The 16,105-nt window shown below is 38.1% G+C and overlaps 1 protein-coding gene across 1 annotated transcript; it reads left to right on the top strand.

Moving 5' to 3' along the window:
* The first annotated feature begins 2 nt into the window (after window positions 1–2).
* rybpa (RING1 and YY1 binding protein a) lies at window positions 3–15,172 on the top strand. Its single transcript, XM_084427700.1, has 7 exons — window positions 3–132; window positions 833–881; window positions 1,135–1,338; window positions 1,761–1,886; window positions 8,325–8,942; window positions 11,621–11,713; window positions 13,678–15,172. Exons 3-7 carry the CDS (start codon window positions 1,313–1,315, stop codon window positions 13,925–13,927), a joined length of 1,113 nt encoding a protein of 370 aa, XP_084283826.1. The 5' UTR covers window positions 3–132; window positions 833–881; window positions 1,135–1,312; the 3' UTR covers window positions 13,928–15,172.
* The last annotated feature ends 933 nt before the right edge of the window (window positions 15,173–16,105 follow it).

Here is a 16,105-nt window from a genome sequence, read left to right as displayed (position 1 = left end):
GAGCATGCGCCAGGTCTGGATGTTTATGAAAAGTGTTCATTTTGCATAGAGGAGCAAGAAACAATCTTGTTTTTTTGCTAGTATGTTAGATATCACACTGTGCATCAGTCTACGTCAAATAAAACGTTGAAGGTAATATAACAAGCAGAACTTGTAACATTTATACTGTAAGCTTACTGCTTGTAAGCTTTCTTTCTTTTTTTATTTTTTATTATTGTATTATGTACAGGATCTTTGAATTACATGTGACCTAAGATTTAAATGTTCATAATGACCGAAGAAATAAACTACTACTACTACTACTACTACTGTATATATATTTAGACTTTTAGGCAGAGGCAGTGATTTCTCAGTCTAGAAAGAGCATAATAAAGCATTTCTGTTTTTTATCTTTTATGTCTTGCTTATGAGGTTGCATTGAAATAGTACTTACAATGCCATCTAATGAAGAATATGATTGAGGACTAACTAAATAATAGCATAAGAATTTTGTATACATTCATGTATACATAAATACATTCATGCATACATACAAATGACATCTGAATTCTCATAGAGTGCTAAAAAGAGTGTATGTGGATCTGATCTGATTTTGCTGTCATTTTCTAATCTACTACGTTCTTCTTCTTTTTTGAATTGCATTATTAAAATGAAGTTACGTGCTAAACCTGATGATCATGATTTGAGATGTGCATCTTGTGCTTCAGTAGAAGCAAGAACATCTGACCTTTTGTGCTAAGTCACAAGATCAATGGCACATTTACTCATTTAATTAGGGAGTTAACTATTTATTTTTCACGTTACTGTATATCAAAATCATGTTTTTCTGCAGACAAACCAGACTGGGAGACCAACTAAAACCAGCAAATCATCTTAGGCAGGTTTGAGCTGTGTTTTTATATCCAGAGTTGTTTTAAGTCCTAAACATTTTTGCTTGTTTCCAGGTTCGAATTACATTTTGATTCCCAGGTTTTCATTTTCAGTGTGTGGACTAATTAGGAATTCACTTTAAATATCCTTTAAACCATGCCATAATTTATTTATTTGTTTGTTTGTTATTTAGTTGCATAGGTTACAATAAAAGTATGCTGTATATAGTTTTCCAATGAGCACATTTCTTTATAAAACATTTAGACTTTTAAACGTGCGGAGGCTGTGATTGGCTCAGGGCGAGGCCACGTGACGGACCGACGCCTCGCGCTGCAGCGGTCAGCGAGTGCAAGTGTGCGATATCAGCAGCAGCGGCTCTGTCTGGAGCTCACACTGTACATTACAGAAGCCCCCTCCTCTGGAAGACGGTGTTTCTCCCATTATGGGCGACAAGAAAAGCCCATCCAGGTATAGAAACATCTAATTTCCTCTGTTTTTTCATAAAGCATCTTGCGCGTTTGTGTACATGGAAGAGTAGCCGCGTAGTGCGGTTGAAGTCTACTTATTTTTCCTGGTCGGATTTAACGGAAAAAAAGCGCAGCCATGGCGGATACGAAGCCTTGCCTGACTCCCGGTATCCAGCTTTAGACAAAGGGAATTTAGGAAACGCCTCCTCTCTTCTTCTTTCTTCGCCTTTTTTTCAACAGATAAAGCCCTTTTATCCTTTAGGCATGCACAATCGTCAAAATGCAAGTGTTATTGTGTGTTTGTAAAGGACAGGCGTCTTCTACGACAGCACGCAGAATTAAGTGCATATGATGACACTCGCACTAATTAGGGTGCAGCATGCTATTTAAATACCCTAACCATTTCCTCTTTAAATCTTGCAGGCCAAAAAGACAAGCCAAGCCCTCTGCAGACAACGGATTTTGGGACTGTAGCGTCTGCACCTTCAAAAACAGTGCAGAGGCATTCAAATGCAGTATATGTGATGTGCGGAAAGGTACATCTACAAGGTAAAGTGACACTGCAGCTTATAAGAGGGAGTTAGGCATTCATAGCCACCATAAACACATTGCACATGCATGCAAGTGAGGATGTCGAAATTGATATTAAGGCTTGTTGTTGTGGATTGTGTCTTTATCCATGCTGACGTCATTTGATTCCTGTAGAATTTCAATGACACTCTAGGACAGGATCCGGCTGGTATGGAAGTGTCCTGGTCTGTGCGCAGGGCCCCATTATATGATCCTATAGGAAATGAAATGCTGCATTAAGCATCTGATTTGTTAGTGCAGCGTTGATGTTTGTTATGCACGCTGAGCTGTTTGTTCAGTACTGTGCAAAATATGAAAAACGCTGCTGTTTTTTGCAGCTTGATGTAGGCTACTGCTGTGGTCACTGATGCTATCATATTAATGATATGTGCTAGAATTTAGGGTACGATTGGAGCCTATGGCATGCAGCCAAGATGTAGGAAAGGGGTCTGTGTAAAAAAAAAAAGGAAAGATATATAGGCCCATGGTGAAGAAGGTTGATCATCAGCATGTGCGTAATTCTTTTTCTAGGTCACTAATCAAATAAGCACATTTGTGGCATTGAACATGTGACCTGATCTGTACAAAATATCAGAAACAATAGGTTCTTTCTGGAGCATTCTCAAAAAAAGATGGACATTCTGAAATGTATTTTTTTAATGCTGACAATTCTAATAAAAAATATTGTATTATATCCTTAAAAATGCAAAGAAATTTATAGAATTAATTCGCCGGTGGTCTCAGACGTTTAAACCCCAATATATTTGCAAAGTTTTTCAAAAGGATTGCTCTTGAAATTGACCGATCATGAAAGAAACAGTTTTGCTCCATTACCTAGCCTACATGTTTTCAGCTAAATCTTCTAGTGGGATGAATGTGGCTCTATCGCAGGTGTTATATATCTCTGCCAAAGTGACAGTCTTTTCATGTATTGTGTGTACGGTGTGAAGCACGCAGGCATCTCCTCTCGGCATAAATTGCATGCTTGAATGTTGATTTTCTAGCTTTGTTGAAGCAACAGGATCAGTCCGTGCTCTCTTGTAGAGAGGTTGTTTGATGATGCCGTTCTGCTGACTTGAATGAGTGTCATCTGCACCGGAGTAGCAACAGCTGAGGGAAATTTCCTTGCCGATACCTATAGCCGATTATTCAGAATGATATCTGCCGATACTGATTCCGATAGTCTAATTTTCCTAAAGAGTTGGTTCACCAAAAAATGAACATGATCTCATAATTTACTCCCCCTCAAGCCACCCAAGGTGTATATGACTTTCTTCTTTCAGACGAACACAATTGGAGTTGTATTCAAAATTATCCTGGCTCTTCCAAACTTTATAATGGGAGAGTGAATGGTAACTTAGATTTTGAAGCCCAAAAAAGTGCATCCATCCATCATAAAAGTAATCCATACGACTCCAGTGGGTTAATGAATGCCTTCTGAAGCGAAGCGATGCGCTTTTGTACAGAAAATATCCATATTTATAACTTTATTAACTATATTTACTGGCTTCTGGTAGCAGCCGTACGCGAGTCTAGTTCCGGCGTAAGAGTGACCTCTGACCCGACGCATGACGTATGATGTAGGAGTAGCGTAAGCTTAGGTGAGAGTAGACGCCTCTCGCGGTTCAAACAAACAGGGCTGGGGAACAAACTCAAGCTCCTCCTACATTCTCTGAAAAAAATTATTGCTTTAGACTTCTAATTCGTGACTGGTGTTTTGTTTTGCTCTATCCTCTGCGCTTCCACGTTCGTCAATACGTCATGTGTCAGGTTAGGGGTCACTCTCCTGCCGCAAATCGATGCATACGGCCGTCTGATTATTATTTATGATGGATGGATGCATTTTTTTGGGGCTTCAAAATCTCACCCCTCCCATTCACTACCATTATAAAGCTTGGAAGAGCCAGGATATTTTTTAAATATAACTACGATTGTGTTCGTCTGAAAGAAGAATGTCATATACACCTAGGATGGCTTGAGGGTGAGTAAATCATGGGATAATTTTCATTTTTGGGTGAACAATCCCTTTAAGTGACATTATTCACAAGCTGTTTTATTGATGTCTTTCCACGGTTGAAACACTGATTGAGCGATTACATGAGGCATGATACATTTCGGTAAGTTGTACTGTCTCTTTCAACATGCCTTTTGCATGAACATGCATGTTTTTTTTGTGTGCTATAACATGTATTGAAGAGGAAGAGAAGACTTGCGCTCCGGACACTACAGCAATCTGTCACCACACATTTAAGAGCGTGAAAACACTATTTATTGTTTCAATTTCTTGATAAAATGGACAGAATTTAAAAGCTGAGACTTTGTTTTTATCAGAAGTAACAAAGTACAAAGCTTTTTGCGATTATTAGATGGGAGGCGCACTACAAATAATATTTGGTGTGGGAAAAACCGTGGAGCTGGTAACCCTGGCTTGAACTACAGGTGATTCATAGGGTCAAATAATAGAGCCTGCTTTATATCGCTATTGTTGTTGTCACGTCAACTTAGGCCCTAGATTCAACACGATATTTTAGACACACACACACACACACACACACACACACACACACACACACACACACACACACACACACACACACACACACACACACAGTATGATTTGCAGTCTGACACGTTTTTCCACCCCCTTATGATTGACAGGATATCATTGGCTGTTTTTAAACAGGTGGCCAAAAATGATTGGCTGATACATCTGTGCATTCCTAGTACCACACATACCCCTTTTCCACCAAGCTGGTGCCGGTTGGGAGCCGGTGCTTACTTGCGAACCAGTTTTTTGTGTTTCGACAGCCAAAGAACCGGTTCTCGGCCAGGAAAATTGGCTCCAAAGTGGCACCAACTCTTTGCTGGACTAGAACCGTTCTTTTACCACGTCATGCTTACGTCGGGGGCTGGGGGCGGGGTTATTGTGACCAACAACTCGACGGGAAAGGTTGTGACCGCCATTGCTAAAAACACAGCGCTAGCTAGTAGAAAGAATGATTGAAGAAAGATGGATTCTAAACATCTTCTTCTGACCCCAATATAGGATCGCAAAGCCAGGAGAAACATTTGCAGAAAGACGATGTAGTCCGCCATTGTAATTGTTATGCTTGAAGTTGGCGCAAGCGTTTCTGGGAAAGCTAAGATGTATGGCAACGTACACAGTGACGTAACAACGTCATTCGCTGGGCTCTCTAGTCAATGGAAAAACAAACAGGTTCTGAGAAGGTTCGCAAGTTGAACCAACTTTGAACCAGCACCGAACCAGTTATTTTTTGGTGGAAAAGGGGTAAAAGAAACCCAGTATTGTGCGGTAGAGTGGACCACACACCTATAATAATGCAAAAAATGGTCAAAGTAGTTTTTCAGTTGTCAAACTTTGCAATGGGGATTTTGGCAAAATTCTAAACTGTGATATAACGCCATAATCGCAGTTAATTGGTGGTGGTGGTTGCAATGTTTAGGTATTATAAAAAGGGGTTATGTTAATGTTTAGGACGTTTCTGCAAAGAGAATATTTTTATTTGGATTTATTTAGCAGAATGAACTTCTTTGTTCTTTTAATGAGATTAGGGAATGGAGGTAATGTGCTGTCAGTATGAAGTTAAATCTGGAGCAGGTAATATAATTAGAGCATCATAGAGAGCCGCCAATCAATGACATGAACTGCCAGCGGGGTATTATTAACTCAGATCCATGAATATTTACTGTGATTCTCTCTGAAACTCACTCTCTTTTTTTTCAGAGAGGTAATGTTTCCAGTAGACACCTCTCACTCATACCCTTAAAGCAAGCTTGAATGATAATGATAATAACATCCGTATGCTACTTTTAAAGGAAATAAGTGGGAAAAACACTGTGATTGTCAAATTTGATATAGTGGCTTTATATGTGATCATATACTTGCATGTCTCATTATTAACAAGCTCAATGAAGTGTTTTTCCAGTGAATGTGTTTTTTTTGTCATTAGATCGGCTGCATCGGAGGCAGTCAGTCCTTCGCATCACGTTTTCATCAGCTTAAAGTTATGAAGATTATTGTAGCTGTAGTGTGGCTTTGTGTGCGCTCGTTTTTACCCCTCTGGTTTTCTGTTGTTGATTTTTCTGTCATTTGGCCAAAATCTCACATTATAATGTAGCGCTACGCACAGGCTGTTTTGACTGTGACTCGAGGACAAATGCAAGACGCTCTCATCCACTCCTCAAATACATAAAAGATTACCATTTAATATAGTGTTTCTTGACTAAAGAAAACGCTGTACTTATTCAGAGAATAAGCAGAGACGCTCCAAACTGCTTGCCGCACTTCATTCAGGATAGAGATGGGGCGGAGTTATGAGGTTTGACTGACAGTTTGAGGAGGCAATGGAGAGTTTTGTCACAAGCTCTTTTTAATACTTTTCATTGATTAAATATTTGAAAAACCCACAGGCAGACGTAAAGGGTGACCATAGTAATGATTTATGTTTTATATATATATATATATATATATATATATATATATATACTTTTTTTTATTTTTTTTTATTATTATTAACTAAAGGATAAGGTTAGGGGTTAGGGTTAAGTTATTGTCTTACATAGTAAGACAATCTTTTAAAGCTTTTTAATTAATACTAGTGCTGTCAATCGATTAAAAATTTTAACTAGATTAATCACACATTTTTTCTGTGATTAATCGCAATTAATCGCAATAAAAAAAGAAATGTTTTTGTACGTTTTTAATATATTTTATAATGTAATAATTTCACAGTTAATCAAATTAATGTAGAAACAACATAAAGACAGTATATTTTAAATAATTGTTTAATGGCATCTTTTTATGAATGAAGGCCAGTATTACTGATATTAATACAGCTACTGATTTTTTTTTTTTCACATTTATTAGGCTTCAAAAATATAACAGTTTTTAATTTAAGTGAACTTAAAACAATGCTAACATAAACCCATAATAAATGTCATATTTATTCGTGCCCTTCCTGTCTTAACAGTTAGGAAATATACAGAAATTTAATAAAGTTATCAAAGTTATATGCGGTCTGCACTGCATAAACTATAAATTAAATAGTTAATCCTTATTAAAGCTACAAAAGTTATTTAGTCAACAGCAGTGAGTCATTTTCTCTGTTCCCTTTGTTCTTTAACTTTACTGACAGGAAGCTTTATTGGCTGCTGTCCCTTTAAGAGCAGACACACACACACACACACGCGGAGCTCACCGTTTATATACTGTCTATGGATCTCATACGCGCCTCATTCTCTCGCAACTCTTTGTTCATTTTAGACTTTATATAAATCATTTAAGACTGCTCTTATGAGGATAATCGACAAAATTATTGTTATTGTTATTGTTAGTTCAAGCGCGAAAGAGAACTGGATTCTGGCGCCCTGTCTATGTGTGTGTGTGTGTGTGTGTGTGTGTGTGTCACATAAGGACATTCACAGACAGCGCATTCTCTTTTGTCTTGCCGCGCTTGAAATGTTTAAAAGGATTTAAATGAATAAGAGCGTGATCATATAATGTAAAGCTAGCCAACGGATGGCAGAAAAGACGGATGCTGCGTTAATTGCGTTAAATATTTTAACACGTTAAACCAGAAAAAAATTAATCGCATGCGTTAACGCGTTAACGTTGACAGCACTAATTAATACACTACTGGTCAAAAGTTTGGGGTCGGTAAGATTTTCTTTTATGGAGACCGAAAAAGAAACGTAAAACAGTAATATTGTAAAATATGATTACGGTACAATTTAAAATGTGTTTTCTATTTGAATACATTTTAAAATTTAGTTTATTCCTGTGATTTAAAGCTGAATTTTCAGCACCATTACTCCAGTCTTCAGTGTCACATGATCCTTCAGAAATCATTCTAATATGATGATTTGATACTCAAGAAACATTTCTGATTATTATCAATGTTGAAAACCGTTTTTCTTTGAATATAAAGTTTAAAAGAACAACATTTCTTCAGTCTCCCATGTCTTTACTGTCATGATTTAATGCATCTTTGCTGAATAAAGGTATTAAGTTCTTTCAAAAAATATCTTGCTGACCCCAAACTTTTAAAGAGGGGTGTCTTTTTGATTTGTTTAACATTTTTAGGGTCATTATAATTCCCATACATCCATTTAATAGTTTTCACGATTTTACTATTAACACTAATATGGAAACTAGTAGAACTTATTAGTATAAATGCAGGTAAAATGGGACATGTTAGGTTTTGTATGTAACATTTCATTTTGCATTTCTTTTGCATAACATTTCTAAAATGGTGTCATGTGAGGGTTGTCTGGCATCATATATTAAAACGCCAGTGGCAAAGTAGCAGAAACGGTCCCACTTTACCTGAGTTCATCCTGTCCTGCTCCCTATATATTGGCATAGCACTTGATTTCTGGTAACATTATCTTTTCCAGAAAACCTAGGATAAACTCTCAACTCGTGGCACAGCAGGTCGCTCAACAGTGCGCCGCCCCACCCCCAGCCAAGAAAGAAAGAAGGGAAAGGACAGACAGACACCTGCCTGACGACGACCACTTCGACATGGACAACTCCGACTCAGATAGACTCAGCAGTCTCCACCCTGACTCCGACCATCCCGAGAGATTAGGTCTGGATGGAGTTCAGCTTGAACGTGGACATTCTCAAAAGGATCGGAGACAGGAACGCGGGCTGGACAAACCGCAAATGCTCGATACAGACAGGGGGCCTGAGCCAGCAGGACTGACCCCAAACCTGCTGCAGCAACAACAGCAGCAGCAACAGCAGCAGCAACAACAACAGCAGCAGCAGCACAACAGAACAGACAGAGAGCACACGGACAGAGCAATGCTGGAAAAACTTCAGCCTCACAGAGAGCACATGGATAAGGATCATCCGCACACGGCAGACTCTGGAATGCAGCCCGCAGAGAGGATGGGTGCAGAGAGAGAGGAAATCAAAAAAGGGAAAATAGAGCGAGCCATGGTGGAGAAACACAAAGAGAGGCATAAAAGCCTGACGCCCAGTAAAAAACCCACTGCTAAGAAGATAAAGTGAGTGGTGTTATGCAACCATGCTCCGCAAATAGTCTTTTATGGTCCTGGTTTGATCCAATCAGATTAGGGCTGCACAATTAATTGCAATTAACATGAAATCCCGTTTAAACTGATTTGGCTTATTGCGATTATGAAATCATAAAAAAAAAAAAAATCTTATTTTTTTATGTGCAGCTTGTCAGTGAAGTACAGCTCTGTGATCAGTAGGAAATGCTGCTTCATCTGAAAGCACTGCGAGTTTGAGTCGTTTATAACGTGCATTTGAAAAAGCAACCAAACATGAAAAGCATTTATGAACTTCTTGTCCACCAAAAGTCAACATTTAATAACATGTTTTTACTCCAAACTCACTTCATAACGACAGTTGAGCTCATCCTTTTGTGAGATGATGTGGCTTCTTATACCGAATAAGGCAGTCGTGTGTTTATTAGTCATGTTTAATCAAAGCGTTTCAATCTTCTGTTTATTCAGCTACAGTGATAGTATGAAGCCCATAGGGATTTCCTGGAATGATGTGCGTTGTCTACTTCTGCGGGGCATATCTGGCGTGTCTGCGTGAGAGCGCCCTCTAGCTTTCAGATGTAGTAGCATTTACTACTGATCACAGAGCCGTGCTTCACTGACGAGCTGCGCATTAGATAATCGCAGGCTTTGCCTAATCGCTTGCGGTTTCATTTCGATTAATTGTGCAGCAGTAAATCAGATATTGGTATAAGGGCTGTCAAAGACAAACACATGCAACTAATTCATGATGTCAATTTCTTCTAAGCCTGTTGACACGTTGTCAATTTTACATTAGGGTGCAACAGTCGGGTTCCAGAAGTAAATATCCCATTCATTTCTAATTGATTTTTGACGATAACTTCTAAACCATTGAAGATACAACGACTACTGTGAGCTACACGTTTGTTAATCGATGGTATATTTGTTGAAGCCATCAGCCTGCATTTTTTTCAACTTATTTTTAAATAATAATGTTTAAAGGTTGGGTAGGCAATTTCGGAGAGGTTCGCAATAGCAAGCTAACTTTGAAAGTATAAGATCCCTTCTGTGAGTCTCCAAAGCCACACTTCTACAATACATGAATGTGCACAATTTCGGCGTTGATAGTGTTGCCTGAGAAACTCATAAGAGTCAGGTGAATCAGGTAGAACATCACAGGTTGCTATCTTGTGCTGTTATGTTTATGACATGGTGTGAACGCAGCATTAGCTCATTGTTTTGGTTCAGGAGGAACTGTGTAAGGTGGCTGGTGTTTGTTTGTGGTGCTTGGTGACTGTCTGTCTACAACTCTGCATATCCTCATGAAATGAGGGTGATGTCTGCGTGAGTAGGAGCGCGGAGGTATGGAAATGCATATGTTAACAGGCAGGTAGAACATCATATAATAGCTTCAGATATCGGACTGAATGCAATGATTGGACGAACAATATTTTGGTCCTGAGACTTCCACAGAAGATATATATTTTTTAATATTTAGACTGTTTCTGTTATTGATTGCTATCAGGATGTGAAGAGAGTTTAAACCAGAATAACAAAGTGTTTATGATTTTTAATTGTTTTTGCCTACCCTACCTTTAACGGGAATTCCTGGTGAAAAACTACATTACCCATGATTCTGCAGTGAATCTCCACCAATCAGAAACAAAACGAGCACACTTAATGGCCGCCCACTCCCATGAAGCACCATGGATGACATAATGGAGTCTCCCTAAGATTTAACTTTTAATTTGTCATTAGCAGTGCTCTTTCGTGTCGAGCCATCTTTATTTATATAGCGTTTTATGCGATAGAGTTTGTTTCAAAGCAGCTTTGCAGTGATAACAGGAAAATTATTCAATGATGCAGTTCATTTCGGCTGTACAGCAGCTCTAAAAGAAAATAGTGTCATTGTTCAGCTGATGTTGATTCAGTTCCGTTGTAAAGATCATCAATTATTAAATTAATTTTATGTATATAGAGCAGTTCTACAGAAAACAGTGATGTCATCGTCCAGCTCAGTTCAGTTCTCATGCAACAGTGTCAGTACAGTAATATTGTTGAATATTAAGTGTCCTCCACTAAGCAAGCCAGATGCGACAGTGGCAAGGAACCCAAACTCCATCAAATGACAGAATGGAGAAAATAAACTTCGGGAGAAACCAGGCTCAGTCGGGGCCTGTCAAAAAAATACTTTTTTGCTTCAAATCAAAGTTTGTAATGTTGGGATTCACCTTGTAGCTGGTTGGTTTGGTTAATGGCTTATAACGCTTGAAAAAATCCAGATGGGAAAAAAAAATGCTTCCGGAACCAAGGCCGCTGCAAAAGTGGGCGGACACTGTTGCGCTCTATAATGGTTTCATTCTGTTTTGTCTTCTTTCTATTCAGGGCTGATTGAAACAGGAGCAGTACAAGTATTGTACAAAAATATTCACTTTTTGGACACTTGACTCATGTACTGTATGGGTGATATTTAAATGCTAAGCTTAAATGAGACAAGCACCCATTTTTGTAATGTTCCTCATTTGTAAGTCGCTTTGGATGAAAGCATTTGCTAAATGAATAAATGCAAAAGTTAATGAAAACACGAATGGAGGACTGCAGGCCAGCTACAAAAACGTGTTAACACTTGAGTCTAAGAAGTGTGGGAATAATTGAATGGTAATAGTTTACTAATGCATATTGTAACTTTACAGGCCCAAACTCATTCAGAAAGGTCCAGCTGGGGAAAGTAACGGCATGAAGGCTGGGAAGTCTGTCACGAAGAATAACAAATCTATCATTTCACGGTAAGTTCAAAACTGATCTGATCTTAAACAGTTTTCTTAAAGTCGGCACGAATTGGTATGAATGGATCTATCCATCCATCCATTCAATAACCGATGGATAGAGCCAAGTCTCCCTCCCCGTCACCCCACGTGTACAAAAAAAAAGCTCTGTTTCTTCCGTTACGCTGTGACTTTAAGGCAGGTTTCTACCTGCATTATTCGAGTATTCTTGATTCCTACTAAAGACTTCACATTGAGTTTAAACTGTTACTGCTTTGAGTTATTAAGGGGAAATCCCATGAGCGGCTAATAGTCTTTTCCATTGCATAATCCATGGGCTCTTTAACTTGCCTGCAATGTAGACCGCTAAACCTGGATTATCATATATGCAGAACTTCGGGATGAATGACACATTTAAATATACGCTCCGTAATGAAAGTTTCACAGTTTAAAGTACTTTTAGTGTACACTTATACAAAGTATATTCGTATAGCCATTTTAGTGGCCTAGAAAAGGCTGTTTTATTGTGCAGAAGAGAGTCCAACCCTTATAAATGGGGTTATCACATGACCAGCTAAATAATACTCTCTTTATCCTCTTATTAAAAGACTGAATTAATTATTGGTTGCAAAAACATTTACTTTTGCATACACTTTGGAATGGTTGCCAATGGTTTTTGGAAAGACAGTTTTTGTGCAAATACTGCATCCGCTGCCAAAACAATAAAAAAACTGCTCGTCACACCTTTAAACGATGCTAACTTGCTTTACATTTAAATGGATAGGTCAAATGAAAACGACAAATCTGTCATTAATTACTCTTATGTTTTTCCAAACCCGTAAGACTTTCATTCATCTTCAAAACACGAATGAAAATATCTTTCATGAAACCTGGGGGATTTTTGTCACTCCATTGTCCATTCCACCAAAACTTTGCCACTTCAAAAAATGAATAAAGATTGTAAAATGAATCTGTATTAATTGAGCAGTTTAATTCAAATCTCCTGAAGAGACACGGTCAATAGACATTGATCAACGCATATAGAGCACAACAAATATTGTAAATGTAAGCTCAAACGCACTTGCTTGATGCGAGGGAACAAACCTCATTGGTTGCAAGCTTGTTTGGGCTTACATTTACAATATATGTTTATGTGTGGATGAAAGCCTGAACTAAATCTGTTCATCGTGTAAAGTGATAGTGTCTCTTCGATTCATATGGATTACTTTTACAATGTTTTTTTTTTTTTTTTACTTCATGATGTTTGAAAGTTTTGGTTGTGTTTCGGGACTTCTGTTTTTGTAATCGTGCTCTCAAAAATTATATACAAATTTGGATTTAGATTTATCGGTTGTCGGGTTTCAAATGTAAAGAATTATCGGTGATCGATATCGGCCAAAATGTTCATATCGGTGCATCCCTAGTAAGTTACTCTAAACAAGTTATTAATTACTAGCTTCTAATTACATCTTCAACAGTGTAATCTGATTACTGTACTAATTACTCTCTCTAAAAAGGTTTGAAGATTATATACATGAAACTGCTCTTTTAAATAAATAATATAAAATAGCATTTTATATATTCTGAAATTAGACGTTAAATGTTGTTAAATCCACTTTTGTTTTATATAGAATTGTTCTATAGTCTTAGTCAGTATTACAATTACATCAGAAGTAACTGTAATTAAATTACAAAAAAATTAAGAGTAATCCCTTACATTACTTTTTCAAGTGAAAAGTAATTAGATTGCAGTAATTAATAACTTACTAATGCATTACACCCAACACTGACAATAATACCCCTGTTTGAAACAACATGAGGGCGAGTAAATGATGACAGAATTTATTTTACTGGGAAATTATCCTTTAATATTGAACACATATATATATATATATAAAAAACTGTAGTGTTATAATGTATTTAAATATTATGTATTTGAATACATGTGTAATTCCTTCTTGCTCTGTTTTTCTGTTGCTCTTCAGACCTAAACTGAAGAACATAGACAGGAGCTCAGCTCAGCAGCTCGCTATTACAGTGGGCAATGTGACTGTCATCATCACAGACTTTAAGGAGAAGACTCGCTCCTCCTCCACCTCCTCCTCCACGGTCACCTCCAGTGCCGGCTCTGAGCAGCAGCACCTGAGCTCCAGCTCGGAGAGCACAGACAAGGGGTCGTCCCGCGCCTCCACGCCCAGAAGAGACCACTCCTCTGGGCAGAATGAGACCCTGTGAAGGGGAAGAGATTCAGACACGCCAATCTCACTGGACGAGGCCTGGAGCTCCTACACTCGTAACTGTACATGGAAGAGGGATCTTTCCAACCCATTCAGACAATGTCCATCTTGACACACCGGCAGAAACGTACCTGTCGAAAACCCTCGTGGAGCACCCTGTAGATTGATGTGTTGATGTTCACGTGAGTCACTGTCACGCCGAGACCCACTGTATATTCTGTGCCCTACTCCTACCAGATATAATCCATGTTTGTGCACCACGGAAATCAGCGCTCCCAAGTTTGCATTATTATTGTTCATTGTCATTAAATCGTGCAGACTTTGTGTTTAGAACGTAGATTCGTTTATGCTAAATGTACAGTATCTGAGCTCATTCCTTCATTTCTCAGACAGCTCCGAGTCAACGATCTGTTGCTGCAGCTGTTTGTAAAACGCGAGTTCTCGACAATAAGATCACGCTTGACCACCGTGTACAGGGAGATTTGTTCCCTTATTATTTCATATGACAAACTCTTGTGTGTTTACATGGTGGAAACACAAACTGTGATTATGTGAGTTTACAGTATTATTATAAATGCAAGGCCAACTTTGAAATCCATACGGTGTACCATGTAGACATGTTTTGTGGTTCACAAGATGATAAGAGAGTATTTAGAATATCGGTCTTTATCTTTCTCTGTTTTTAGACTTTAAACCTTTGAATATTTCTTGTAAAATTATATTGAGATTCACAGGACTGTCTATTATTCATCTTCATGGCAAAGACGCTCAGAAAGTGTGAAGAATGAAACTGGCAGTTGTTGGAATATGAAGCAGCTTATCTATTTGTGAGATTTCATACAGTATATTTACGGTTTACCAAGATCTCTACTGAAAATTGATCACTGATTAATACTCCCAATATAGCATTATGTTGTAAAAATTGGCTTCTTCTCGCCCATAAGGACGTTTTGCACAGGTTTACACTCATTCTGACCTTTGTTAAAAATCTAGAAGCTAATGAAGCTAATAAAAACCTTCTCAAACTCATTGAGGTCTCCAAACATTTTGGGCATTTTGATGTGATCGTTAACTTTTTCCACAAGCGGTTATATTCTTGTATAGTAACCCATGTTTACTGTGCTAAAGTCAGCATGAAATGGAAATTTGCCCTATCTATTCTAAATGTGTGTTGTGGATCTTATTGTGAATGATTTATCTGTGCATATCTTTCATTTATAAACATATTTGTTTTTCCTCTTAATTTTTTATCAAAATGTCATAACTGTACCCTCTGGTGAAGTGACAGGCTTCTCTCTATGCAGGACTTTCCTAATCATTTAGTAGTTTGTCTCCACTTTTGAGAGCAATTGCAACATCTCAACATCCAATCAACAACTGATGCACAGAAGAACCAAGTCAGATGTACGTGACAATACTGGGGAAAAAAGATCTGTCCTCCTTCCCTTTCACAAGTTCATTGATTAATTGTTTGTTTATTGCAATTTTGATGTAATAGAGTTCTATACTCATCCAATGTTGCTTGCATTTGATGCATACTGAATGTATAGCTGCAGTCCGTAACTTTTTGTGTTCAAAATGTGTATAATGAGCGAGTACATCATGAATCCATTTTTTTTCCGTCTTATCCTGAATCACTACGGTACACGTAATAAGTGTTTATATTGGGACTGTTTTAGACGGGTCGGGCCAGCACCGCTGTGGAGTAGCCCAGTACCTGTGTGATTCGTCATGCATAAACAGAGAAGTAGTTCCGGCTATAATGTTCTTCCGCTCGACTCATGATTAACCAGCTTTAATCATTTAGCCTTTATTTTTGATAAATTGACTTAATTCTGCCAAGTGAAATATAAGTTAAGGCATATGTACATGACCCCACTGCCTGAAGCAAGAGATCCATTGAATCTACCTCAATTTTTAGCAAACCTGCACAGCTTGATTTAGAAAAGTAAGACATTCCTGTCTTCTTGTTTCTGAAATTCCTTCCCCATAACACTTTAAACTGAAGGGCAAACAAAGGAAGTTGATACAGTAACATGTCTTATCCACCCTCTGGAGTCTGTGTTTTGGAACATAATTTAGTTAGTTTCTAGCTGGTCTAAACTGGTCGTTAGCAGCTGCCATGCTCCAAAAAACTACCTTAAAGTCAGCATGAAATGTAAATTGCGATAGTTTT

The sequence above is a fragment of the Rutilus rutilus genome (genome assembly GCF_951802725.1).
Source record: "Rutilus rutilus genome assembly, chromosome: 13".
Taxonomy (NCBI): domain Eukaryota; kingdom Metazoa; phylum Chordata; class Actinopteri; order Cypriniformes; family Leuciscidae; genus Rutilus; species Rutilus rutilus.
Note: the sequence above shows the minus strand (reverse complement) of the source record. Positions and strands in the feature narration are given on the sequence as shown.